Source organism: Marmota flaviventris, chromosome 15 (assembly GCF_047511675.1).
Source record: "Marmota flaviventris isolate mMarFla1 chromosome 15, mMarFla1.hap1, whole genome shotgun sequence".
Classification (NCBI taxonomy): domain Eukaryota; kingdom Metazoa; phylum Chordata; class Mammalia; order Rodentia; family Sciuridae; genus Marmota; species Marmota flaviventris.
In genome coordinates, this window is record NC_092512.1 from 30,666,925 (window position 1) to 30,693,230 (window position 26,306).

General features: G+C 35.3%; 1 protein-coding gene and 1 long non-coding RNA gene across 4 annotated transcripts in view; one reads left to right on the plus strand and one right to left on the minus strand.

Annotated features, from left to right (window-relative positions):
• Nucleotides 1–8,116, minus strand: part of LOC139702082 (uncharacterized) — a 136,331-nt gene extending 128,215 nt beyond the window's left edge. The window contains exon 1 of the long non-coding RNA XR_011704669.1: nt 8,022–8,116. This is a non-coding gene — a long non-coding RNA (uncharacterized lncRNA). The remainder of the gene's footprint in view (nt 1–8,021) is intronic.
• Angpt1 (angiopoietin 1) overlaps nt 1–26,306 on the plus strand; it is a 237,091-nt gene that overhangs the window by 158,579 nt on the left and 52,206 nt on the right. For all 3 annotated transcript variants that reach the window (XM_027947991.2, XM_027947997.2, XM_071602181.1), the window contains exon 5: nt 16,945–17,072. In XM_027947991.2, the coding sequence (XP_027803792.1) occupies nt 16,945–17,072 (128 nt within the window). The remainder of the gene's footprint in view (nt 1–16,944; nt 17,073–26,306) is intronic.

Genomic DNA, 26,306 nt, shown 5'->3' on the forward strand with positions numbered 1-26,306 from the left:
TCCTTTAGATAGTCTAAACAAGCCTTTAATATACTTTGTAAAGTAACATTTTTTTTTTAAACAGTGAGTCCCCAGAGGTCCATTTGGGTGTGCTCAGTAATGTGATTGGGAAGGGAAAAACCTGCTAATCAGTCAGAGCCTGCCAAAACCCTGAGTTGAAGCCCACTGGAAGGAAAGCATGGTAGGACTCTGCCAGAGAATTTTAATAGAGCTCATGAGTATTTAGAAATTAAGCATTAATATGAGACATATCTACTCTCATATTGAGATGAATACATTTGGGGAAAAATTGAAAACACATTTTTCTTATCATCCCAAGACTTAAAGCACATGGAGTTGGGTAGTGTTTTTTTTTTTTTTTTTTTTTTTTTTAACAATTTTAGAGATGTCAAGCTCTGGTGATTCTCACAGAGCTCATATGTCTGCCTACTTATCATAATCTAACTTCTTTTTTTGAGTATTGTCTAATAAATATGTCTTTAAGCTTTTAGAGGCAGGGAGTGTGATGTTAAAATCAAAATTTCTGCCTAGGTTTGGAGTTTGGGTGTAACGTCAAGCAACCAAGCACTAGTTCTGCTCATTTATTGAACAATTATGATGGCAACGTGATAGTGGTTACCCTTCTCATCCAATCAGGATGTGAGAAAAGTAACTGTGTGTACTCTATGATTTAGCACATACAAAAAAGAGTAATAATAATAACACAGACTGAAACTCTCTACTATTCTAGACCTCCTGCTGTAGCTTTTCCTTTTAATATGCAATCGTAAAGCAAATCCTTCTTTAGCTTCAGGGCTAGACTCTCATGTAAGAGTATTGCCTGATTTTCCAATGAGTTCTGTGCTCTCAGAGCCATAGGTTTTATTTGTTTCTTGTTAATCTTTTGTTCCCTTTAATCTCAGTTAAGTATTCTAACTAAATACTTACTTTAGGACTCACAAGAGACACAAAACTGGGAAGTTTGCTCTCAATAAGGTTTATATCAAGATGTCAATTATGTGAGGATCCTTATTTTTACTGTAGCCATAGTCTTCCCTTACTGTGAATTTAAATTTTAAAATGGCTAATAGCATAAATAGCAGTTTAAATATCAGTTACTAAAGAGAACTTTGATTTTATCAAGTCTCTCTTGTATGCCCCAAATGCTATTTATTTATATATTTGTTATTTATCCAAGGATGATTATATGTAAATAATTTACTTTTAAGTTTGTTTGTATGCAAATAGTCCAAAATCAATATACCATCACAAACACACCAAAATTTCTAAAATGTACATTTAAAAGATTTTCTAAAAATATCACAAGTTGTGTCATAGTCCAAAAGACCAAAAGCCAAATATTTTAATTGAAACTAAAAGACTTCGTGTTTAAATTTAACCCAATCATTTGCAGAGAGACCCCTGCATATAATTCATACAACACAAGAGAATAACTTTAGTGAGTTTTCTATTAATGACAATTAATTTAACCTTTATAAAGCTATCTCAGTCTTTATAAAGTCAAGATAATTATGTTTATTTCACCATGATAACTAAATGAGATGTTCAATATAAAAACAAATGGCCAAGTGTTGAAGACACAGTTGACTCATTAAACCTTAATGCCTTCTTTCTCCTCCAAGGGACAAGATTCTATTAACACTCATTAATTCTTCCTATAAGCAAAACATTTTTTGCGGACAATGTGTGAATACAATGCCCTAAAGGGTTTAGCTATTGACAGTCATCCAAGAAGCTTCTTTTACCCTCAGTTTTCTTATTTCTAAAATGTGATCCTCATATTTACTTGATGAGGTTGTGATAGACCATATATATATATCACCTTCACCTATCAATTGTATAGCTCAAAATTGCTAAAAATTAATGAATTTTAATTATCTGATCACAAAGAAATGATGGTTATGGTATGATGCATATGTTAATAAGCATGATTTGGTCATTACACAATGGGAACATGTATAAAAACATCACATTTTACTTAATAAATACATATAGTTATTATTTGTCCAAAAAAGAAAAAAATAAAACACCTGAACAAATAAAGTACTTAATTAACAAAAATAACTATTTTACAAATAATTTTAAAACATTAATAAAAATTAAGAAATAACATCTGTACCTGTTCATAGTAAATACTCAAAATATAGTTTTTTAAATTTCATTTTCATGCCTTCTAAAGTGCTTATAAAAAGTACAAGATAAAGAAATTCCGAGGAAGTAAGTTTGGGCTTAAAATGTACCTTTCCCCAAACATTTTGGTCTAGGAATATAATAAATATATATTGCACATAGAGAGTAACTTTGTGTAGTTCCACAGGACATTTTCTATTAAAATATCTGATGCCATGCAATGCACTTAAGCTAAGTACACCTGATGAACACATTTGCTGAAATAATTTATCAAACTTGACTGTGTATGTTCCAAACAGGCAACAGTGATGTCTTAGGCAAATAGTCATTTTTAACTGAATGTATCCATTTTGTGCAGCTTCCGGGTGACACATTTATTTTTGTCAAACTTTAGTCTGCAAACACTTGGTCGCATTTATTCTTAGAAACATTACCCACTGAAGAAATATGATCCTCAGTGTTATCACAGTGTCAAAGCTTAGCTGATTGCTTCATGCTTTTGGCAATTCACAGTTATTGCTGGAATTGAATAGGTTACATTGATAATGGCATGGAAACAAGGTTTGGAATTCTTTGGGGGAGTACTGTGACTGTCAGAAGAGTCACTAGTCATCTATGTTCACTGGTAATTAAAATATCATCACATACATTGAACACACACAGGCGAACATCATATTGTGTGACTGAGAATTTAATTCCCAATGAAGTATGCACAAAAAAAAGGAAGAAGAAAAAGCAAAAATTAAAAAGAAAACAGTGTTTAGGCTCCATCATAAAATGACACAGACCGAATATCTCATTGTCCTAATCAGCTTGGAGCACATTCCTGCTATACCAAAGTGTGATTCATAAATTTATCCATTCATTCAAAAAATAGTTCTACAACAACTGTTCTGTTTCAGATTCTCTTCTGGGGGATAAGGATGTTTATCCATTTTCATTTAACAAATATTTGCTAAGTGACTATAGTGTGCCAGATATCGGTCAGACCAATGGGAAGGGGGGAAAAAAGAAAAAGAAAGGAAGAAAGAAAGAAGTATTTCAGTCTGTGACTTTAAGGAACTTGGAGTCTGATAGGAGAGAAACTGGTAAATGACCAATTATATTTCAGAATTCATTGTTGGAGGTGAGCCTGGGGGTTACTGCAGCAGCAAAGTAAACTAAAGGGTATTAAAATTACAGGAAGGACACAGAAATGACTCCAGAATCCAGATTCCATTCAGTCTTCTTGAGGATTTTATTGAATGTTTAGTATGACTCTAGTAGTACTTGAATTTTACCTGGATGAACTTAGTCCTCACTCAGCAGCATGAGGGAGCTACCACGCCCAGAACCATCATATCTTCTAGAGAATTTGCTAAAAGTTGTAAAGCTGGAAAAAAATTGATCCAGCATAGGCAGGTTGGCTTTAATGGGGAGATGATAGCCAATCCTTTAAAATGAAGAAGGACACTCCAGGGAGGCCACATACCATGTATATTTTCCAGGAATCCTGAGAGCATGGGGTGGGAGTCGTATAAGTAGATGCACAGGTTAAGTCTCAGAATCAAGGGCAGGGGAAAAGATGAGAATAGAGAGAGAAACTGAGGAACATCGAGGAGGAAGCATTTTTGTTTTCTCCTAAAGCAATGAAGAGTCAATATATGAGGATGGCGATAACATATGCATTTTAGAAAAATCACCCTGGTCACAATGTAGGAAGAATGAACTGGAAAATTGAAAATCTTTTCAAAGCAGGGAGACTGGATAGATGTTTTTGCCACTATTTCATTAGGAAAAAAATCTTAGCACAATCCAGTCTTCTGAGTCATGTGCAAATATTAAATTCATTTAATATAGGTACTAACTTCCTATGAAATATAAAGAAACTAAGCACCTATTGGCAAAACATTTCTAAATAACAAACTGTTAGTGAGTGAGTGGGCTGAGACTCTGGGTCCAAATGTACAATCTGGAGTCTGTACGTTATATACTGTATTACATTGGAAAGAGAAGGTAAAGTTGATTTCCATTAGGTTCTCAAAGGGATTCCTTAGGAGAGAAATAAGGCCAGAATCAAACAGAGGCAAATGGAAAGTAAGTGAGGGAGATTTAAAACTGAAATAATTATAATTCACAATAAACAATGACTTTCTAGAAGTAGGATTAAATACAACTTCCAAATTTCAAGGTTAAGTAACTGAGAAGGTGCTGATGACTTTTCAAAAATTGGGCAACAGTATGGATAGGTGGGACTAAGCAGGAAAGAGAAGGAGTTTAGTTTTTTGTCTATGGACTGAGGAGCCTTGGAGTCCAGAGGAATAGGAACCTGGAGTTCAGAAGAGAAATCTGATTGGTGTGTTCTCAGAAGAAGCAAGTGATAAAATAATTGAAGCTGCAATAAAATAATGACTCCTAACCATATGGAAGGGTCATAAATCCATTGGAGAATTTAGCACAATTTGTAGGACATTTCCTTCCCACTTACCTCACACCCATAATGCAAGACACAGGCACAAATTTGTGTCGTTTCAAGAATTTAAAGTCCATTTTATAAAATGATACGAGTAAAATCAAATCAGAACAGAAATTTTGGAGTTATTTATGGGACAGAATAAGACAGAGAGAGGGGGAGAGAGAGAGAGAGAAGAAAAACTGAATTGGGGGGAAACAGGAGTGAGCAGTGTGGTAGGAAATCAAGTGAAAAGTATTCTTTTCAGCAGCAAGTGAATTTTGTAACTGGGATGTGACCTTTAATAGCAAGACTCAACTATATGACTCAAATGCATAGGATGAAGACTAAAGTGAGTGAGAGGAAGTGAAAACAGAAACCATGATACTCCCAGATTCAAAAAACTTGGATGTAACAGGACAGTAACAGGTTTAGGTAGGCCGGTACACAGGGGAGAGGGACAGGAGTAAAGGAAACTTAACAATAAATATCAAGAGACACGTCCATGTTTATGTACTTATTTCCCTACTAAGATATTCAAATTTCAGCTCATAGAATCCTCTGTGAAGTTCATTTCCAAAATTCCTTTACATCATCTGAACGACATAATGACTAATAGTAAAGATTTTTAAGTGATCTACATTATTTGGGCTGAAGGTCTTTCCCAGAGGCTGATTGCAGTGGTATGGGACATTTGATCATTATTTTCTGTCCTCTTCAGAGGGGAAATGAAACATTTGCTTTCTTCCCAGTGCCAAGGAGTCATTTGGCTCTGTTCTCAGAATAATTCTACCATCTGAAAGGAATTTACCTCCTGTGCAGTGTCTATTGAGTTCGAGAAGTGAATTATTCAGTCAAGGAATGAGTTAGGTTGAGCTTCAGGTCCCTCGAGTTAAGAATGACTTTACAAACATCAGAAACGATGGGAGGAAATTAAAACTCCTTGAATGTCACTCACATCAACATTGATAAAAATGGGAAATATCGTTTTCATTGACCAAGGAAAAGGCTTGTTTTTTTTCCAACCACTTGTAAATGCATAATTTAACATTAGGTAGAAAAAGAAAGAAAAATACAGGAAGTCATCCGCTGAACACCACAGCGAGTACATGTTCCCATTTAATGAGGGAAATGCTTTATCTTGACAGAAAATTCTATGTCAAACATTTACAATTTCCTTAAAATGAACTACACACTATCTAGCACTTCCTTTCATAAAACCCAATGTTAGCTTAAGTGAAAAGGGACTGTTTATTTTTGGAAATAGTATATTTCTCCTTTTTGATGGAGCATGTTATCTGCCTTTTGAAAACTCTTAATTTCTGTAAAAAAAATTGTGTGAAGAGTAGATAGCTCAACTAATGATAACAAAATAAAAAATAATACAGTCCTTGACCTCTCCCATGAACTATTTCTAAACCACATCTTTTAGAGACGATTTGGAAATTTGTGGTTAATTCTCATTTAGAATTGGAGTTTCAACTTCAGAAACCAGTTGAACCATCTGCAGATGGATATCTCCTGGTTCCAGCTGAGCCTGGAAGTTACCAAAAAGACCACAAAAAAGAGTGTTTCTTTGATTACCAAGAGCAAACTCCATTCTTTTTCTTGTGATTTCATAGCCTGGCTAGCTAAAGAAAAGAAACACAAATAGTTTGAATAAAAATTTAGCTAAGTCATTTCCTGGATTCATCCACACTCAAGTCAAATTCTGTAGATATTTTCTAAATCTAAGGACAAAAGGGAACAGCTGGCATTGGTTACAGATAAGTTACAGTATTTACATGGAACCAAATGACACCCATGATTATTCTCAGAGACAATAAGAAAAAAAAAGTTTGTTTAATGTATGTATCTCATGAACTATGGAGTGAAATTTCTTATATTTTAAGGGTAAAAAAATAAGTAAAATTTGAGAAATGCTACAACTGTATATCTGGTTTCAAATGTATATAAATAATATTTATTTTTAGTATAGTATTTTACTGAAAGTCAGTTTAAAGAACATTTGTAACTAGTGGTAGAAGGGACTGGGGATGCAGCTCAGTGCAGAGTACTTGTGGAACATGAACTAGGCCCAGGGTTCCCTCCTCAGCACTGCAAAAATAAATAAATGAAACTAGTAATGCAGGACATTTTCAGCTTTCTATGCAAAATCATAATTTATTTATAACTCAAGAACACCAATATTTTAACTAATTTTGAATCTCACCCTATCACTGGCTAGGATTTTGATATTCCAAGTGGGACCATCCCAGAGATAGTCATATCAATACGGAACCTCTCAAGGAAGATCCTCCCCTTTAATGGGTTTACAAAAAACTCAAGTTATTAAATGTAATATCTGTTCAATCAAACCCTTCTTATTTGTGTATGTATCATGTCTTTGCATAAAGTCACAATAATTTTTATTTGTGAACATTCTGGTTTCATAATCAGGATGAGTTCTTTTAGGACAATGAGTTTGAACTTTGGGTTTAGTTTTATGTAGAGATTGAGTTGCAGAGGGAGGGTCGGCCAGTTGTTTAGTGCTCTTGTTCACACAGACACACATATATACACATAAAGCTAGTCTCAATTGTAACTCACCCTCCAGACTATCTCCTGGAGCTAGGACTTCGACTATGAAGGTTTCCTCACCATGTCTTGGAGCAGCTATGATGGATGCCTTCAGAGTGCAGGAGGTGGCGTTTAGGAAGGAACAGGATTCAGACTCTCTGAGTTCTAGTCCTAGCTCTACTACCCAGTGGCTTAACATACCATACCAGATGCCTTAGGGTTTGTCTCGTGTCCTAGACAAACCCCCACACTTCATGATCCCTATCAATCTTTCCATACCTTCTCTTGGTTTTGTGCCCTACTACTGCCTCAGGAAGCCCCATGATCTGTAGAATCCCAGATAGATACCCAACTGGTAGTCAAATACTGTTCTTCAAGTATATTACACCACAAGTATAAGAATCAAAGTGACATATTTGTGGTAACAATAAACCCTCCTTTACTTAAAACTTCCAATGAAAACTTCTGTGTATGTCAGTTTTCAAAAGCATCTGGCAGCTACTTTCTATGCCTACAACATTGACCAAGGACTTTCATTACATTTTCCATAGCTTTAACTAAAATCACTTATTTGTCCCCTCATAATAAGGCACAAAAATATACCCTTTAAACTCTTCCACATGCAGGAGAAGTCTTTTGTGCAAAATCAATACATTTTAGTCAGGCTGAAAACATTACATGGAAAATTAACACACATGAGACACCTGAAATATTTTTGTTCATGAAGTGACTTTCTGAATCAGTGCAAGGGTCATGCAGTATTCACAACTTCCCAACAGGGTGCCCAAAGAGAAAACATAGAAATAAATTGTTTTAGACAGTTTTGGTTTTTTTTTCTGCTCTGACTTAAAGACCCAACCAGCACAACTGTAAAGGAGGAAAAGTTTATTCAAGGGCTCACAGTTTCAGAGGTCTTAATCCATAGAAGAACAGCTCCATTCCTCAGGGCTGGAGATGAGGCTGAACATCATGGTGGGAGAGTGCGGCAGAAGGAATCAGCTCATATCATGATCAGAAAGCAGAGAGAGAGAGTTCACTCGCCAGATACAAATATATACCCAAAGCCACACCCCAATTCCCACCTCCTCCAGCTACAACCTACCACTTCAGTTACCACTCAGTTAATCCCTATTAGGGGGTTAAATCACTGATTGGGTTAAGACTCTTACAACCCAACCATTTCTCCTCTGAACCTTCTTGCATTGTCTTACACACGAGCTTTTGGGGGGACACCTCACATCCAAACCATAACATGAGTATCGTGAAAAATGAGTGATTGCTTGATTAAACAAAGTTTAGTGTGATTCCATTTATAATTTTTTTTTGTTTTTTCTTGGTTGTTTTAAGCAGTCATAGATATTGAATATGCATTAAATTATACACAAGTCATTTCACATCAGAGGAGTCTTAGAAAGCTTCTTTAGATATACTCATCAAGCTCTAGTAGAAACATGTAGAATTACATGACATTTTACTCTTCTGCAAAAAAACAAAAAAGTACCACAAAATTAGAGATCCCGCAATAGTATAGAATGGTTTGCATGTCCACTTAGATTTAACAGTTTATGTATCTTATAAATGTATCTCAATATTATTAAATTTCATATAACTACAATTCATTATATATCATGGATAATACATTCCACATGTAATAGAGATATATTACTGTACTAGCAAAATTTTAGGAAAACTCAATCATATTGTGATGATTAATATTTTCATTGTTTTTTCCTCACCTTTTCAGAAGAGAAAATTAAATACAATTATGACTTTGTGTAATAATTCAATTTATTATCATGTCTCTGAATTAGTTCCTATCATAACACCCTGGTATCTTTGGGGAAAGAGTATAATTTGTCTATCTTATACAATGCCTAAAGTATTATTTCTTAGTTTGGCCTATTTTTTAAAGTTTGCACTCTCTTTCTCTCTCTCTCTCTCTCTCACACACACACACACACACACACACACACACACACACACAAGCTTTCCATTATCAATTTTTTGTTGTCTTCATGCCTGATATTAGAAGATGAACATAATCACACACATAGTTACACAAACATACACACACATGCCCACTTTCACCTCCCCATCACTCTTCTTCTAAATTTACAGCTTCTAACAACAGTCCATAGGGTCAGAAACCAAGTAGCAGGGCTTATGGGAAGCATACCTTAAATTAATGGGAATTAGTCCTAAGTCAGTGTGACTTTTAGGCATGGACATAGGAAATCCAATGTGGATTAATATGAGCAGTCAGAGTGCTCAGGAACCTCTTCATTCATTCTTTTCCTTTCTCTTTCTTTTTTCTTCCTTCCTTCCCTCCTTCCTTCATTTCTCTCTCTCTCTCTCTCTCTCTCTCTCTCTCTCTCTCTCTCTCTCTCTGATGGAGATTGAGCTAAGGCCCTTGAACATGCTGGACATGTTCTCCACCACTGAGCTGCACCCCCAGACCAGGGACCTTTTCCTTCCTAGTCCTCTGATAGCTAGCATTTGAAGTTGTGGGCAGGCACAGACTCACATCTCTCCTGGGGGTTCCCATCTCCTAGATGATTCCTCTGCCTGTGGCTCTTTTATCTTCATGCCAACGTTTTTCCTCTTGTCATTTCTGCCTCCTGTCATTTTCCTATATATCCTGCTTCCACAACAATCTTCAGAACCCATTCAGAATTAAGGCCTGTTGCTGAACCACCCAGGACTCTGGGTGTGACTTTGTCACTCCAGAAAAGTATTGTTGAGGAATCCGTGACAGAAGACTCTCTGGAGTTCTGTTTGGGTTTGGCTTTACTCCAAACCCAAACAGAACTCCAGAGGCTGATTAAAAAGTCATTAAGGGGCTGGGGATGTGGCTCAAGCAGTAGCGCGCCCGCCTGGCATGCATGCGGCCCAGGTTCGATCCTCAGCACCACATACAAACAAAGATGTTGTGTCCACCAAAAACTAAAAAATAAACACTAAAATTCTCTCTCTCTCTCTCTCTCAAAAAAAAAAAGTCATTAAGATTCTCATCTTTATAATCGGAGTGTTCTTACTTGTAAGTTGTGGTGAAGTTAGATAGCATCTCTGGGCTTTAGTTTCCTTTTATATAAAATATAAATAAATATTTCACTTCATAAGATATTTATGAGGATTAATGAAGCATGTACAACATACTTGGCATACAAAATTCAGAGTTTAGCACATAGTAAATATTCAATGAATATTAGTTTATTTTATTATGATCATGATTATTATATTTGACCAAGAAGATGATAGATTTTATAAATTATCTATAAAATATAAACTTACAAAGAATTTAAATAGGAGTAAGATATAGCTCAGTTTCCAAAACATTGTAATTAAAATAATAATGCAGGAAGTAAATTGTGTTCAAGTGTTCCCTTATGCCAGAGTTGGAAGGACTATGGGGGAAAGAGAGTGCAGTATTTAAAAAGGAGAAGCTTTTAGCTACAGAACCAAAGACTTCAAATTAGTTAAGAGTATTTAAGAATAATAATTCATATGCTTGTTATATTGTAGCATAGCTATTTATATGTAAAACCATATGCAGTTGCCTTCTTTGTAAGCTAAGAATATCATGCTAAGGTATCCACTCAGATATCTAGGTTTGCACTCATGTGTTTTATGTGAGAAAAGATGTCAAATATGTAATTTTTAGTTTTTAAGCTTTTATGAATATATAAGCTCAATATATTTCTCTATATATAATTATACATAAGTATATATTTATAAATATATTTATACATAATCATATCATACACATATAATTTATATCTTATATATTTAAATATATAATCTAAATATATTTTTGTATATATTTTTTAAAGTCATTGCTAAGTCTCCCTCATATCTGCCCACTGGATATTGAAACTTGTGCTATCTGGAAATCTGTTCATTTTTCCATATCTGTGAAATGGAATGTATTACCTTCTTCCACTTTTAAAAGTCCTTTTAAATTAGGATTCTAGGGAATGTCTCCAAAATGGCCTATAAAATGCCCACACACCTGGCTAAAGTATATAGAATCTTTTCAATCAAATATTTGCTTCTTTTCACCTTGTCAGATTTATGGTTTGTACTCAGCCATATGCTCAGTGAACTTCAGTGACCTGTTGAAATCACAGATTTAGGGTCAATTTCTAATGCTATGATCTGCCTAATGATGGCAGCTCAAAAAATTTCCCAAGGATTACCCTTGAATAAACAACTCGATCCACATGTATTCTAACGTTTGCTAAATACTGGAAAGATATGAATCATTAGCCACATTTAGAGTTTAAAAAGAATGTTTGAATAATTGATTTCTCACAGCAACTTGTTGGGAAATGGTTAGGAAGAAAGGCTTTGGTGTTTTACATTGTCTCTGGTAGCAAGGCTAATTGCTATTTATGTTCTCTGCTAAGGTTACTGAGACTCAGAATTACCAATTCCACATTCCAGGAAGTTTTCTCTGGAGGGTTCATCTGAATTGAAGTGACCCTCTGCCTCAGCTTTTATGGTCCTTCCCTGAAGTCAGTCTGGTGGAAGATGTACCATCTGGATTGAAACTGGTGAAATGCAGGGAAGAGCAAGATATAGGGAACAGCTGCTGGCATTGGAGTCTCAGGTTGCTCATTGACTAAATGTTGGCTGGTGAAAGACAGACATGCACCTGCTTATGTCCCTATTCTTTCCCTTCGAATGACAAAGATTGGATGTACAGATAAGGCTACATGAAAAGAATGAATGATGATTCTTCTGAAGACTTCTAGATTTATTTTCTGATATTGGTATGAGGGAAGTCTTTGAACTGACATACCAGACTCTCAGAATTTAGCTCAGATAAGCTTTCTACATTTTGTATTTTTTATCTCTTCCAAGCAGCCTTCCATGAGTCCACTTGGCAGATGGAGTATGTTCTTCTTGCATGTGCCTAGGGCACTTGACACATACTTCTAAGACAGTTATTGTCATCATCCCATTTTTTTTTTGGTAATACCTTTAAACTGGTAACATCATAGTCCTAGAAGATTTCTCCAGCTGTCTTGTGACCAGGTAGATAGCCAACAGATGTGAGTCAGAGCAAAGATACAGAAGCCAAATCCTGATCACATTGTTTGAAACCTGATCATGCCTCACCTAGAGTTCTACCCTGGATTGTTCAATGACATGATTCAATACATTTTCTTTTTGCTTAAACTGGCTTGAGTTGAGTCTGCCCCTGTCATGAAAGATCTACTCACATAATCTTACTCCCATCCAGCTGTGATCACATTAAGGGTAGGATTGGATTTTCTTATGTCTCTATCTCTGTTGCCTAGGAAGTCTTATTTATAGCAGATGGTCAATCAATATTTGTGGAATTAATTAATTAAGAGGAACATGACGTAGAAGACCAATAAAAATGCCACAGTCTAATTATCTTATATTTACACTTACATTAATTTTTAACTGATGACACCCAGGAGAGGAAGCAGGGTCAGTGAGAGAAAGAGACAACACAGGGTTCGGAAGGAAAGATTAGGTGACAAAATGAATGAAAGCCGTGGTGGTAGTAGGGACTGCCTGACAGATGTTAGAAATAGTGATCATGAGTTCGAGAGAGGCAAATGCAGAGTTCAAAATGCTTATGTATCTTAGAATTCTCTCTGGAAGTTTGAAGCCATGTTAGATAGTTTGCAATATGAATTTATTTATAAGGAATAAAGATCCAAAAATGGAATCCTACTAAACATGTGTATAGTGGGTGAGGAGAAGAGAAAGCCATAAAGATAAAGGAGAAAGCACAATTAGAGACATAGAGAAGGGAACAGGAGGGACCAACACAAAAGACGTGGAATAAATACAAAGATGACTTCTACAGTGTAGAGGGAGTAGAGGAGACATAGCCCCGATCCTCATGGTAAATCCTAAACATCATATAAAAAGTGACAGGAGACTGGAGTGGGATTTCATCTTTTAAAAAGTGGAAAATTTTAAAGGCACTTGTAGGAAATATGATAGAAATCTACTAGAAATGACCTAGTGCTTGCAATCTAGAATGGGGGTAAGAAAGTGAATGAAATCTCACCTGTCTGCAGGCCAGGATTTGCCCATGCAAGGATGAATGGGTAGAAGGACAGTCGATAGGGACTGAAGTGAAAGCCACCTGAAACATTCGCAGATGTCTGAGTGAAAGCTAGTGGCTAGGAAGAAAGAAAGGGGAGGCTAAGAAAGGGTTGATAGAATGGCCAGGATCTAGTAGAGGAAAGACATACTCATTAGGGATTAAAGAATAGGAGAGGAAAAGATGAGTTTGTGGTCAAAGGGGGAACTTTAGGTGTAAAGACCAATTTTTAAATTCATTCTATTTTATTAAAAGTTCCAGCCACTTTGAGAGTTAGATGAAGACTTCTGTCAGGTCTCTGGATCACTGCCCCAGCTCTGTCTAGTTGGTACTTGGTATACTCTTCCATCAGGGATTCTGTCCCTCTCTTATCATCTATCACACATTACTCTGGCTATCTTTTCCATCTAATTGAATCTCAAGACCTTCTAAAAATTTTTAAAAATTAGTGCTGATCCTGGCAAAGTTCAGCAAATTCATCTTTGTGACTGTGTTTTAAAATGTTTTACAATATCTACACATGACCTTGAGCTTCAGAGTGCTCCTATAGTCAATGATATAGGCCTCAAAAAAGTTACAGCCATCAGGCTGGTATATGCATCATACATCATTTTATCTTAAATGTTTAAAAATCTTAACTATTAAGGTGAAGTTTATCTGGTTAAATTGCCTGTTTCTTTTAGGCTGGAATAACAATGGTATAATCTGAATATTTAGTGAATGATGTAAGTTAATTAATCATGTTTGATGAGGACAGGCCAGGTAGGTACGATTTTACATACAACCATTCTTGCCCTGGGTTCATTAGATACAAAGTCTGAACTTGAGGGTGGAAGGCAGCAGCTCCCAGCACTCCATAGACTGAATTGACTGGCCTTCCATGCTCTGCTCCTGTTTCAAGGTTGCCATGAACAGTGTTATTATCATTATCATGTCAACAATGAAAATCACCATTTTAAATGTTTCACTCACTCTGTTTGTAGTTCACATAACTATCACACTTTATAGATTAAAATAAATCAATAAATACAAACCCTGGAGGTCAACCTACCCTTATATAGGGAATCTTCATTAAATCATAGTATATTCTAAAAGTAGCAAAGGTAAGCTGTGGAGAAGCTTTTAAGTTGATTTTTTAAATGATTCAGGGCTATAATTGTAGCCTGAATCAAACTTTCAAGCATAATGGTGGCTAATTAATAAGTAATTAAAAGCAAGCAGTCTAATCATTTTGGAAAGAATGTATCTATGTCTTCTGAAAAATATATTTCATTTTTTTAAAAAAATAATGACTTAAATTTTAATGAAATGAAATCTTTGTGTCATATATATTACCATCGCAATAACAAAAATTCACAATATAACCATAGTACTAGTTGGACCTTTGATGTTAGAATCTTCAAACCACTTTCCCAGGTATAGATATGATTTAGAAAACATAGAGCAAGTTTCCACAAAAACAAGATACTGACCAGCTTTCCCCCTTCTTTTCTATCATTGAAAGCATATGTGAAATAGCTTCCTTCTTCCCACACAACAGCCCCTCCACTCACATCTTCCTGAAGTGGAAAAGAAAGGGAGGGGGAGGAGGCTGAGAGGAGGAAGGGAGTGTATTCTCCTGAACCACCACATATGGGAGGGCAGGAAGTGGTATATTCAACAAGCGAAGCATTTTCTCCTTAGATAAATGATTCTCCATCTCTCGCCCCCAAAAGAAAAGTGGGTTTACCAGTGGGTTCTGTTGACCACATCTTCCTGTTTTTTTCATACTTTAAAAGAATCATAAATTTTAGTTGGTATTTCTTTACATCCCTATTTTAGGCATTTAATTGGACTATTTATTTATTTATTTTAATTTATAACATGAGAAAAGTATTTAGCTTTTAGGAAGGTTTTGTTTTTAAAAAATAATGGTCCATAAAGTTGAAGTAAGTGAACACTATTGAACTACATTGACACTTTGAAAACAATACCTTTATATAATTGATTAATAGGCCTAGTGCCATAAAGATGGTTTTTAAGCATGTATATATACATTTTAATTGATATTTTCCTATATTCTATGCAATACTTCTTCACTGTGATATGAACCTATAATCTTTTAGTTTACTTGATTCTGTGTTGATATTGCAATTGTAATAATATACAGCTGTAATTGTTAATACATTCAGGCAAAACAGTACAGATATGAGCTATATAGAAAAGTATAATGTCATTAAATGCTTTAATACATTTTTACATTTTTGTTGTGGCAGAATATCTGATATGAATGCTTCATTTTCTTGAAAAATAATTTAGTATGTTTGAAAAATTGAAACATTCACACTGAGATAGTAATTCTTTCCACAAAAATTAGACTCATTGTTACCTAGAAATTAACAAACATTATGCAAGTAAAATTTAAGTCAGGTTATTATTTTAGATTTTCTGAGTATTTAAAAATCAATTTAAAAGCATTAATTCATAGTTTAGATTCTTATTAAGCAACAGAAAATGTTAGCAGTGATACTGCAAAATATTCTTAATAAGTTTTAAAGTTAGGTAAATTGAGCATGGTATCCCCACATCTGTAATCCCAGGTACTCAGGAGACTGAGGCAGGAGGATCACAAGTTTGAGGCAAGTCTGTACAACTTAGTAAGACCAGGTTTCAAAATAAATTAAAAAGAGGGTTGGGAATGTAGCTCAGTGGTACAAGCTTGTCTAGCATGCTGACTAAATTTCCTGTCTTCACTTGACTTTTAGGTGATTATTTCCCCTTTAAAACTTAATTTCAAAGTCTTATTCATTTTATCAATCATATATCATTAACCTGATAATTTAGCTTCAGGGCATTAAACAAAATACAAAGTGCTATTATATTTTCTTTCAAGGTAGTTAAATTGGATCATAAACTCTTTTCTACTTCCCAAATCTAATTATTTTGAGAGTTACTTTGTGTTTTGGTTTTTGTAAAATTTATAGGAATTTATCACTATAAAGCCACAAAAGAAAGGTGCTACCTTCTTTTAGTGTTTTAAACTGCAATGCTACATTTTGATGCTTGAATTTTTCTTCATCTCTTACATCTCCAAAAAATGTTTTGGCATCTTTCTGAACTTTCCCAGGACTGGGCTATAGCTCAGTGGTATAGCATATGCCTAACAAGTGTGAGGCTCTGGGTTTGGTCGATAGAATCACACACACAAAAATAAATGAATAAAATTTTCCTATGAAATGTAGATAAGAATGTTTTAGAAATTTTTCAGGAAACATTGACATAAATTGCTACCAGTTAGAGGTATTACACGACTAGTTTATTTGTCCTTTGAATTGATGTTTTGGAAAAGATATATAGAAAAACCAAAATTAAGAAATTAGAGAGAATTTTTTAATATTTATTTTTTAGTTTTCAGTGGACACAACATCTTTATTTTTATTTTTATGTGGTGCTGAGGATCAAACCCAGCGCTCCGCGAATGCCAGGCGAGCGCGTTACCACTTAAGCCACATCCCCAGCCCAAGTAAACTATAAATATGCAGTTAGAAATTGCCTTGTAACTTTTTTTTCCATTTTTTAATTTTGTAAATCACCTGTAAAAATCTGATATTGTCTTTATGTTTGGTTTTTGGTAAATGCAATATTGACCTTTATGTCGAGAGAATGAAGTCATGTGTAGCTACTCTTGAAGTACATGTGGGTGTTAAAGGTACTGATATTCTTATTCATATATTGCAATCTTTTTTTTTTTTTGCAGTTTTGCTAAAAGGAGGAAAAAGAGAGGAAGAAAAACCATTTAGAGACTGTGCAGATGTATATCAAGCTGGTTTTAATAAAAGTGGAATCTACACTATTTATATTAATAATATGCCAGAACCCAAAAAGGTAAAACCAGAAGTGTTTGTTTATGGGATGTAAAGCAGATCCTAGTTGAATTGCTGGATGATAATCAGATTGATTTGTGAGCTTGTTAAATGGAAAAACAAAAAGTGTGTGTGTGTGAGCTCATTTCTCCCAAAGATAACTTTGTTTCCCAGGCCCACAGGGGACAAAACCCTATTGTACAGTTGTACTCTAAACCTTGTATTGTTTATTCCTTTTTCACATTAGCATTCCCTTTATTCATTGCTATTCATGGGATGTCTCATTGCTCAGAAATTTTGTCTTGCACAGATCAAATGTTGAAGTCACACCTATCTTGAGTGCATGAGGAATAGCAGCCATATTCCAAAGCCCCGAGAACTTAGAGGGTTCCCATCCTCCATGAGGGGTGTGGGGGAGCAGGGTATATAGCAGGGTGCAAGCTATTTACAGATTACTGCTCCTATTAAAGTGGGATAATCGTACCCTGTCTTAACTTATAATTTTGAAAGGCTTTGCTTTTCATATTTACATAAAAGAGCAGGTTGGAGAACAGACTTCTACTTATGTTGAACAAGCCCCAAAGTAAACATTAAAGTAAGCAAGCAGTATCTTCCTGCTGTCACCTCTCTTTTCTGTACCACCCCTGTTATTTTCTTATTAAAATATCCTTGCCTTCATTCAGTACTATTAAGTGGATGCCATTTATTTGTCAGTCACTATCCAAAGACATCAGTTTGGAATAAACAGTTTCCAGTGTAGTAGTGATAAGAGATATTTACACAGATAGCTGTAAAATACTGTGGAAGATTTGTGATGCAGATGGTTTTTCTGAAGCAGGGAATATGGGGAGCATCGTGGTGAGGCAGCCAAATAAAGTGGGATTAGAGGTGAGAGCAGAGCTCTCAATGTGTAAAAGCTTTAGCTAGACACCCAAGGTCCAAAGCAGATTGCCTACTCTTGCAGCACAGACAAACTTTCCTCCCCTCTAAATTACCTGTCACAGTCTCCTTTCTTCTGGGTACTGTGCAAATGTTTCTGGAAGGCCTTCCTTGATTCCCCAAGCAGACTTGCAGGACTTTCTCACTACAAGTTCTATGAGGCAGGGACTGTGTCTTTTTTTTTTTTAAGAGAGAGAGAGAGAGAGAGAAGAGAGAATTTTAATATTTATTTTTTAGTTTTTGGCGGACACAACATCTTTGTTTGCATGTGGTGCTGAGGATCGAACCTGGGCCACACGCATGCCAGGCGAGCGCGCTACTGCTTGAGCCACATCCCCAGCCCCAAAGGGACTATGTCTTTTTATTTTTGATTTTCTGGAAACTAGCATGGTTTCTGCTTATAGTAAGTCCTCAATAAGTATGTGCCAGGATGAATGAATGAATGAATGAATGAATGCTGATGATAATGTCAACACTTTTCTGTAGTATACAGTAAGCAAATCTAACTTTGTCTTTCTGATAGTTGGTTTCCTTTGATACGCAAGATACATGAATCTTTGAGACTAGTTTGCCAGATGTCGTGTCATTGCTGAGACAGAGTCTGGTTGATAATTCAGGTCAAACTCTGTTTCTCTTTTTACTGCTATTATCTCTCTCCAAATTCCCAAAGTTCTAATATATTAGGTTGGCTCAAAAATATTTTCCTCTTTTCTGGGACAACATTTTCTTTCCGAAAGTGACCTTTGAGGGTTTTTCTACAAGTGGGAAAAGGATGGGTGTGAATAAGTACAGGAGGCAGGAAAGGTGGCAGGCATAGTTCCATATATTGCCCCCTCAGTTACCTACCGGACAAGTTTTGTTTCACCTGTTCTGTGCAAGATTTCATTTCTCTCAAATGCTCATGGTTTAAAACAAGACAAAAACTGTGAACATAAAATGGTAAGTCTGAGAGTGAGGAGACTAGAATAAGAAGGAAAGTTTGGGTATACTAAGGTCATACCTATGCTTGAAATCACAAACACACTCACACACACACACACACACACACACACAGAATACACATAACATATAGGAAAGTGTTTAAGAAACTGTCCTGGGGTAGGAGAGGGAAGCAAAAATGAATATACTCTTGATTTATCTACAGAACTGCCTTAAATCTCAAAAAACCCCTAATTTATTATCAGTCGAACCGAGCTTATAGCTTGAAATAAAAACAAAAATGTCATTAACTAAAAATATTAAGTGACTCTCCTTTTAGATTTTTGAAGATCCTGTGGTATGTATCAAAACAGAAACAGAATTTTCAGGCTTTTCAGATTGAGAACTTTCAGACTTCTAGAATTTTTCACTACATCACCAGTAATACCAGGTGGCCCTTGCGGATGGAGAGAAGCAATTTAATTCATAAAATTCAGTTCATATGTAAGCATAGCTCAACTCTAGTTCAAAATATTTTGAGATGCAAACGATGCACAGACTATATGCAGAACCACTGCTCTTGTTAGGATAGGAAAATATCCTTTTCTAACTCACAATCTAGGAGAATTTCCATATTTATAAAAGAGCAGGCTTAGGATCCACTTTACTGGTTCAGTGGCTGCTTCTCGGTTGTTTACACGGAGACAGCATGATTTAAACTTATGCTTCCCCCAAATAGTGTATTTTACATAAAATGGAGCTTCAGAATTGTTCTTGGATAAATAAAATATTTGAGAAATCTATTTACGTGGGGGAACAAACCCAGTGCTCCTTGCATGGTAGAGATGTTTTCTACCACCCAGCCCCTAAATTTGAAAAAAAAAAAAAAGGTAAAACATTAAATCCACAATGTCAAGTCACTTTTGGATGAAATTTCTGAGTTGTGAGCTTATGAAAAAATTGTAACTTGAGCAAGTTCACAGGAATATCAGAGTATATCCATGACAGGCAAATTTTAGCACTGTAGAAACTGCTCTAAAAATGGCTTCTCAAAGGAAAGACGTTCTTACATGACTTGGTCAGGACTATCAGTAGGTTTAGTTATGATTGGGTTTGTTTTTATTGGAAATAAAACAAATGGTAGCAGAGTGTGACAAGAACAGGGGTGACTGAGCTAGGGGGAGAGAGACTCTGAACTTAGGTGCTTCCTTTCTTACTTTATTCCCTCCCCTTTATGATCGTGGATTCTCTCACAAGTGGTAATACTGCTCTATTGTTCAGACTGATGTAACTACATTTATTTTTAATAAGTAACACATTTTGACTTAAATCCCTTATTATGATCACTTAGTGTGACCCTGGTAAGAACACATATTGTATGAATTTCCTCAAAGAAATTCAGAAGCTGGTTAATGCATTGGTTCAAATGTACAGAGCATTAACGGCTTGCCAGCTCCTGATCTGACTTTTCTTTCATTTGCGCTCACTCATTTATTCTTTTCAAACATCATATGAAATGAGTGTCCCCATTACCTCTATTTTAGACAAATAGTTTGCCCAAATGACATAATTGGTAAATGTTGAAAACTGGCTTTGAAACAAAGGACTCTGACTCCATATTGCACCATCTTAACTAAAGGCTTAAGCAGGGTGATTATATTAGTGATGACTGAAGTTGCACAATTCACAATTTTGAACATGAACTTACTTCCAAGTGACATAGGCAAGGGTTTATTATTAGAAAGTGAGTAAATTGATTCATGTTCTTAGTATAATCTACCTCACTCCCCACTATCCTGTAATTTTACTTTCTACTTCTATCTGATATAAAATCAATGATGTTTTCTTAAACATGTAAAAATCACTAAAAGAAAACCTTGTTTTTTGGACTTTTACCCTTCTTAATAGACTGGGAATTATAGATAAAAAGTTTGGTGCTACACTTGGATATGCTTAGCAATAGTTTTGATCATTTTAATGCCTTCAAAATTTCAAGAAATTCAAAACAAGCCTATAAAAATAACCCCAAATACATATACTATGGAATATGAACTAATCAATAAAATTGGGCTATTTTAGACAATTGATAAGATCTTTTAAAATAAGTTATTCATCTTTTAAGCAGTGTAATAGTTGCAAATTTAACAGAATTGTTAGTCTTTGTTTTGCCTGACATTGTTCCGTGCTAAAACAGAAATGTTTGCAAAAGCTTGAAAAGTGTTGTCTTTTCAAATGTCATGTGGTTTCCTAGGGTGATTTAATTTTTCAAGAAGATAGAAAAATGAGAATTCCATCTTTTACTTCTTTCTTTTTTGCTTTGATAGTATTAATGGCTTGTGGTTATTTCCTTCTCTGAATTCCCTTCAATGCATGGTACTAGGAAACAGGATTTTCTCTTTCATTTCATAATTTTCTAAAACCAAATGCCCTATAGCCATCTTAGTTTCATCCAAAAAAATAAACCATTAAATCATAACACTTATTGTAAAATATTAAAAATTGGCTCTGAACTCATAATTCCCCTATTTCTTGGAAAAGGACTGTAACAAATGTGTTAAGACTTTTTGATTTAAGGTTATGGAAAAATAATTAATGTCCACAAAGCTAATCATTCCAACTTGTATGAAACATAAAAGCATAAAAAGTGTGTGAATCAAATTTCCCCTTTTTGTTTGGGTTTAGACCGCTGTATTATGTTAAAAGGTGTTTAATGCTCGAGAGCTTTGACCTTGCCTGGGATAGGAGCCAGTTCAATCTTTTCTTGGATAGAAGTAAGCCCAAGTCATATGATCAATACATGCAACAGGCATAGTAAATGTAGTGGGCCTTGTCCACAGGAAGAACCGCCAGATAGCACTGACCACAGAGTGCTGGCAAGTGAACTTTTCAGGTCCTTTCATGTTTCAAATCTTTCTGAAACTGATCTTCTATTTTCTGGAACTTGTTTCATCTGTTAGGCATAGGATTTTAATTTTTATTCTGACTATTGACAAAATAACTGCTTTTTTTTTTAAGAGTGAATCCAACTTCTTAAAGACTGAAAAATACCATGATCAAAGATTAGTGATGCCAATACTGTTAACTAGAAGCCAGTGAATATAATTGTAGGGAATTTTATTGAACTTCTGCATATTTTGAATTTTCTATATTCCATATTATTCATAGCAAGTTAATAATATATTCTGACTATTGACAAAATAACTGTTCTTAGTTACTCTCCTTATATCAAAGAAGACATTTGGCATTTGTTTTTTAGGGATTGGCTAGCTTCACTTAGCATAAGCTGCTCTAATGCCATCCATTTCCCTGTAAATTCTATGATTTTGTCATTTTTTAATGCAGAGTAATACTCCATTGTGTATAAATGCCACATTTTTTTTATCCATTCGTCTATTGAAGGGCATCTAGATTGGTTCCACAGTCTTGCTATTGTGAATTGTGCTGCTATGAACATCGATGTAGCAGTGTCCCTGTAGCATGCTCTTTTTAGGTCTTTAGGGAATAGACCGAGAAGGGGAATAGCTGGGTCAAATGGTGGCTCCATTCCCAGCTTTCCAAGAAATCTCCAAACTGCTTTCCAAATTGGCTGCACCAATTTGCAGTCCCACCAGCAATGTACAAGTGTACCCTTTTCCCCACATCCTCGCCAGCACTTGTTGTTGTTTGACTTCATAATGGCTGCCAATCTAACTGGAGTGAGATGGTATCTTAGGGTGGTTTTGATTTGCATTTCTCTGACTGCTAGAGATGGTGAGCATTTTTTCATGTACTTGTTGATTGATTGTATGTCCTCCTCTGAGAAGTGTCTGTTCAGGTCCTTGGCCCATTTGTTGATTGGGTTGTTTGTTCTCTTATTGTCTAATTTTTTGAGTTCTTTGTATACTCTGGATATTAGGGCTCTATCTGAAGTGTGAGGAGTAAAGATTTGTTCCCAGGATGTAGGCTCTCTATTTACCTCTCTTATTGTTTCTTTTGCTGAGAAAAAACTTTTTAGTTTGAGTAAGTCCCATTTGTTGATTCTAGTTATTAACTTTTGTGCTATGGGTGTCCTATTGAGGAATTTGGAGCCCGACCCCACAGTATGTAGATGATAGCCAACTTTTTCTTCTATCAGACGGCGTGTCTCTGATTTGATATCAAGCTCCTTGATCCATTTTGAATTAACTTTTGTGCATGGTGAGAGAAAGGGATTCAGTTGCATTTTGTTGCATATGGATTTCCAGTTTTCCCAGCACCATTTGTTGAAGATGCTATCCTTCCTCCATTGCATGCTTTTAGCCCCTTTATCAAATATAAGGTAGTTGTAGTTTTGTGGATTGGTTTCTGTGTCCTCTATTCTGTACCATTGGTCCACCCGCCTGTTTTGGTACCAGTACCATGCTGTTTTTGTTACTATTGCTCTGTAGTATAGTTTGAAGTCTGGTATCGCTATACCGCCTGATTCACACTTCCTGCTTAGCATTGTTTTTGCTATTCTGGGTCTTTTATTTTTCCATATGAATTTCATGATTGCTTTCTCTATTTCTACAAGAAATGCCATTGGGATTTTGATTGGCATTGCATTAAACCTATAGAGAACTTTTGGTAATATCGCCATTTTGATGATGTTAGTTCTGCCTATCCATGAACAGGGTATATTTTTCCATCTTCTAAGATCTTCTTCTATTTCTCTCTTTAGGGTTCTGTAGTTTCCATTGTATAAGTCTTTCACCTCTTTTGTTAGGTTGATTCCCAAGTATTTTATTTTTTTTTTGAAGATATTGTGAATGGAGTGGTTGTCCTCATTTTCATTTCAGAGGATTTGTCGCTGATATACAGGAATGCCTTTGATTTATGCGTGTTGATTTTATATCCTGCCACTTTGCTGAATTCATTTATTAGCTCTAATAATTTCTTTGTAGACCCTTTTGGGTCTGCTAGGTATAGAATCATGTCATCTGCAAATAGTGATAATTTAAGTTCTTCTTTTCCTATTTTTATGCCTTTAATTTCTTTCGTCTGTCTAATTGCTCTGGCCAGTGTTTCGAGAACTATGTTGAACAGAAGTGGTGAGAGAGGGCATCCCTGTCTTGTTCCAGATTTTAGAGGGAATGCCTTCAATTTTTCTCCATTCAGAATGATGCTAGCCTGAGGCTTAGCATAGATTGCTTTTACAATATTGAGGTATGTTCCTGTTATCCCTAGTTTTTCTAGAGTTTTGAACATAAAGGGATGCTGTACTTTGTCGAATGCTTTTTCCGCATCTATCGAGATGATCATATGGTTCTTATTTTTAAGTCTATTGATGTGGTGAATAACATTTATTGATTTCCGTATATTGAACCAGCCTTGCATCCCAGGGATGAATCCTACTTGATCATGGTGCACAATTTTTTTGATATGTTTTTGTATCCGATTCACCTGAATTTTATTGAGGATTTTTGCATCTAGGTTCATTAGAGATATTGGGGTCTGTAGTTTTCTTTCTTTGAAGTGTCTTTGTCTGGTTTAGGTATCAGGGTGATGTTGGCCTCATAGAATGAATTTGGAAGTTCTCCCTCTTTTTCTATTTCCTGAAGTAGCTTGAAAAGTATTGGTATTAGTTCCTCTTTAAAGGTTTTGTAAAACTCTGCTGTATACCTATCCGGTCCTGGGCTTTTCTTAGTTGGTAGTCTTTTGATGGTTTCTTCTATTTCCTCAATTGATATTGGTCTGTTTAGGTTGTCTATATCCTCCTGACTCAATCTGGGCAGATCATATGACTTAAGAAATTTATCTATGCCTTCACTATCTTCTAATTTATTGGAGTATAAGGATTCAAAATAATTTTTGATTATCTTCTGTATTTCTGAAGTGTCTGTTGTGATATTGCCTTTTTCATCCCGTATGCTAGTAATTTGAGTTCTCTCTCTTCTTCTCTTCGCTAGCATGGCTAAGGGTCTGTCGATTTTGTTTATTTTTTCAAAGAACCAACTTTTAGTTTTGTCAATTTTTTCAATTGTTTCTTTTGTTTCGATTTCATTAATTTCAGCTCTGATTTTAATTATTTCTTGCCTTCTACTTCTTTTGCTGTTGTTTTGCTCTTCTTTTTCTAGGATTTTGAGATGAAGTATGAGATCATTTATTTGTTGGTTTTTTCTTTTTTTAAGGAATGAACTCCAAGCAATGAATTTTCCTCTTAGAACTGCTTTCAATGTGTCCCATAGATTCCGATATGTTGTGTCTGTGTTTTCATTTATCTCTAAGAATTTTTTAATTTCCTCCTTGATGTCTTCTATAACCCATTGATCATTCAGTAACCTATTGTTCATTCTCCAAGTGATGTATGCTTTTTCCTTCCTTCTTTTATCGTTGATTTTCAGTTCCATTCCTTTATGATCAGATAGGATGCATGGTATTATCTCTACTCCTTTATATTGTCTAAGAGTTTCCCTGTGACATAATATATGATCTATTTTTGAGAAGGATCCATGTGCTGCTGAGAAAAAAGTGTAACTGCTTGATGTTGGGTGGTATATTCTATATATGTCAATTAAGTCTAGGTTATTAATTGTGTTATTGAGTTCTATAGTTTCCTTATTCAACTTTTGTTTGGAAGATCTGTCCAGTGGCGAGAGAAGTGTGTTGAAGTCTCCCATGATTATTGTATGTTGGTCTATTAGACTCTTGAACTTGAGAAGAGTTTGTTTGATGAACATAGCTGCACCATTGTTTGGGGCATATATATTTATGATTGTTATGTCTTGTTGGTGTATGGTTACCTTAAGCAGTATGTAGTGTCCCTCTTTATCCCTTTTGATTAACTTTGGCTTGAAATCTATTTTATTTGATATGAGTATGGACACTCCTGCTTGTTTCCGAAGTCCATATGAGTGATATGATTTTTCCCAACCTTTTCCCAACCTTTCACCTTCAGCCTATGTATGTCTTTTCCTATCAAATGCGTCTCCTGTAGGCAGCATATTGTTGGGTCTTGTTTTGTGATCCATTCTACTAGCCTGTGTCTCTTAATTGGTAAGTTTAAGCCATTAACATTTAGGGTTATTATTGAGATATGGGTTGTTCTTCCAGCCATATTTGTTTATTTCTGTTACTAAACATGGTTTGTTTTCCTCTTTGATTATTTTTCCCCCTTTACTGTCCTACCTCCCACTGTTGGTTTTCATTGTTATTTTCCATTTCCTCTTCCTGTAATGTTTTGCCAAGGATGTTTTGAAGAGATGGTTTTCTAGCTGCAAATTCTTTTAACTTTTGTTTATCGTGGAAGGTTTTAATTTCATCTTCCATCCTGAAGCTTAATTTTGCTGGAAACACAATTCTTGGTTGGAACCCATTTTCTTTCAGTGTTTGAAATATGTTATTCCAGGATCTTCTAGCTTTCAGAGTCTGTGTTGAAAGATCAGCTGTTATCCTGATTGGC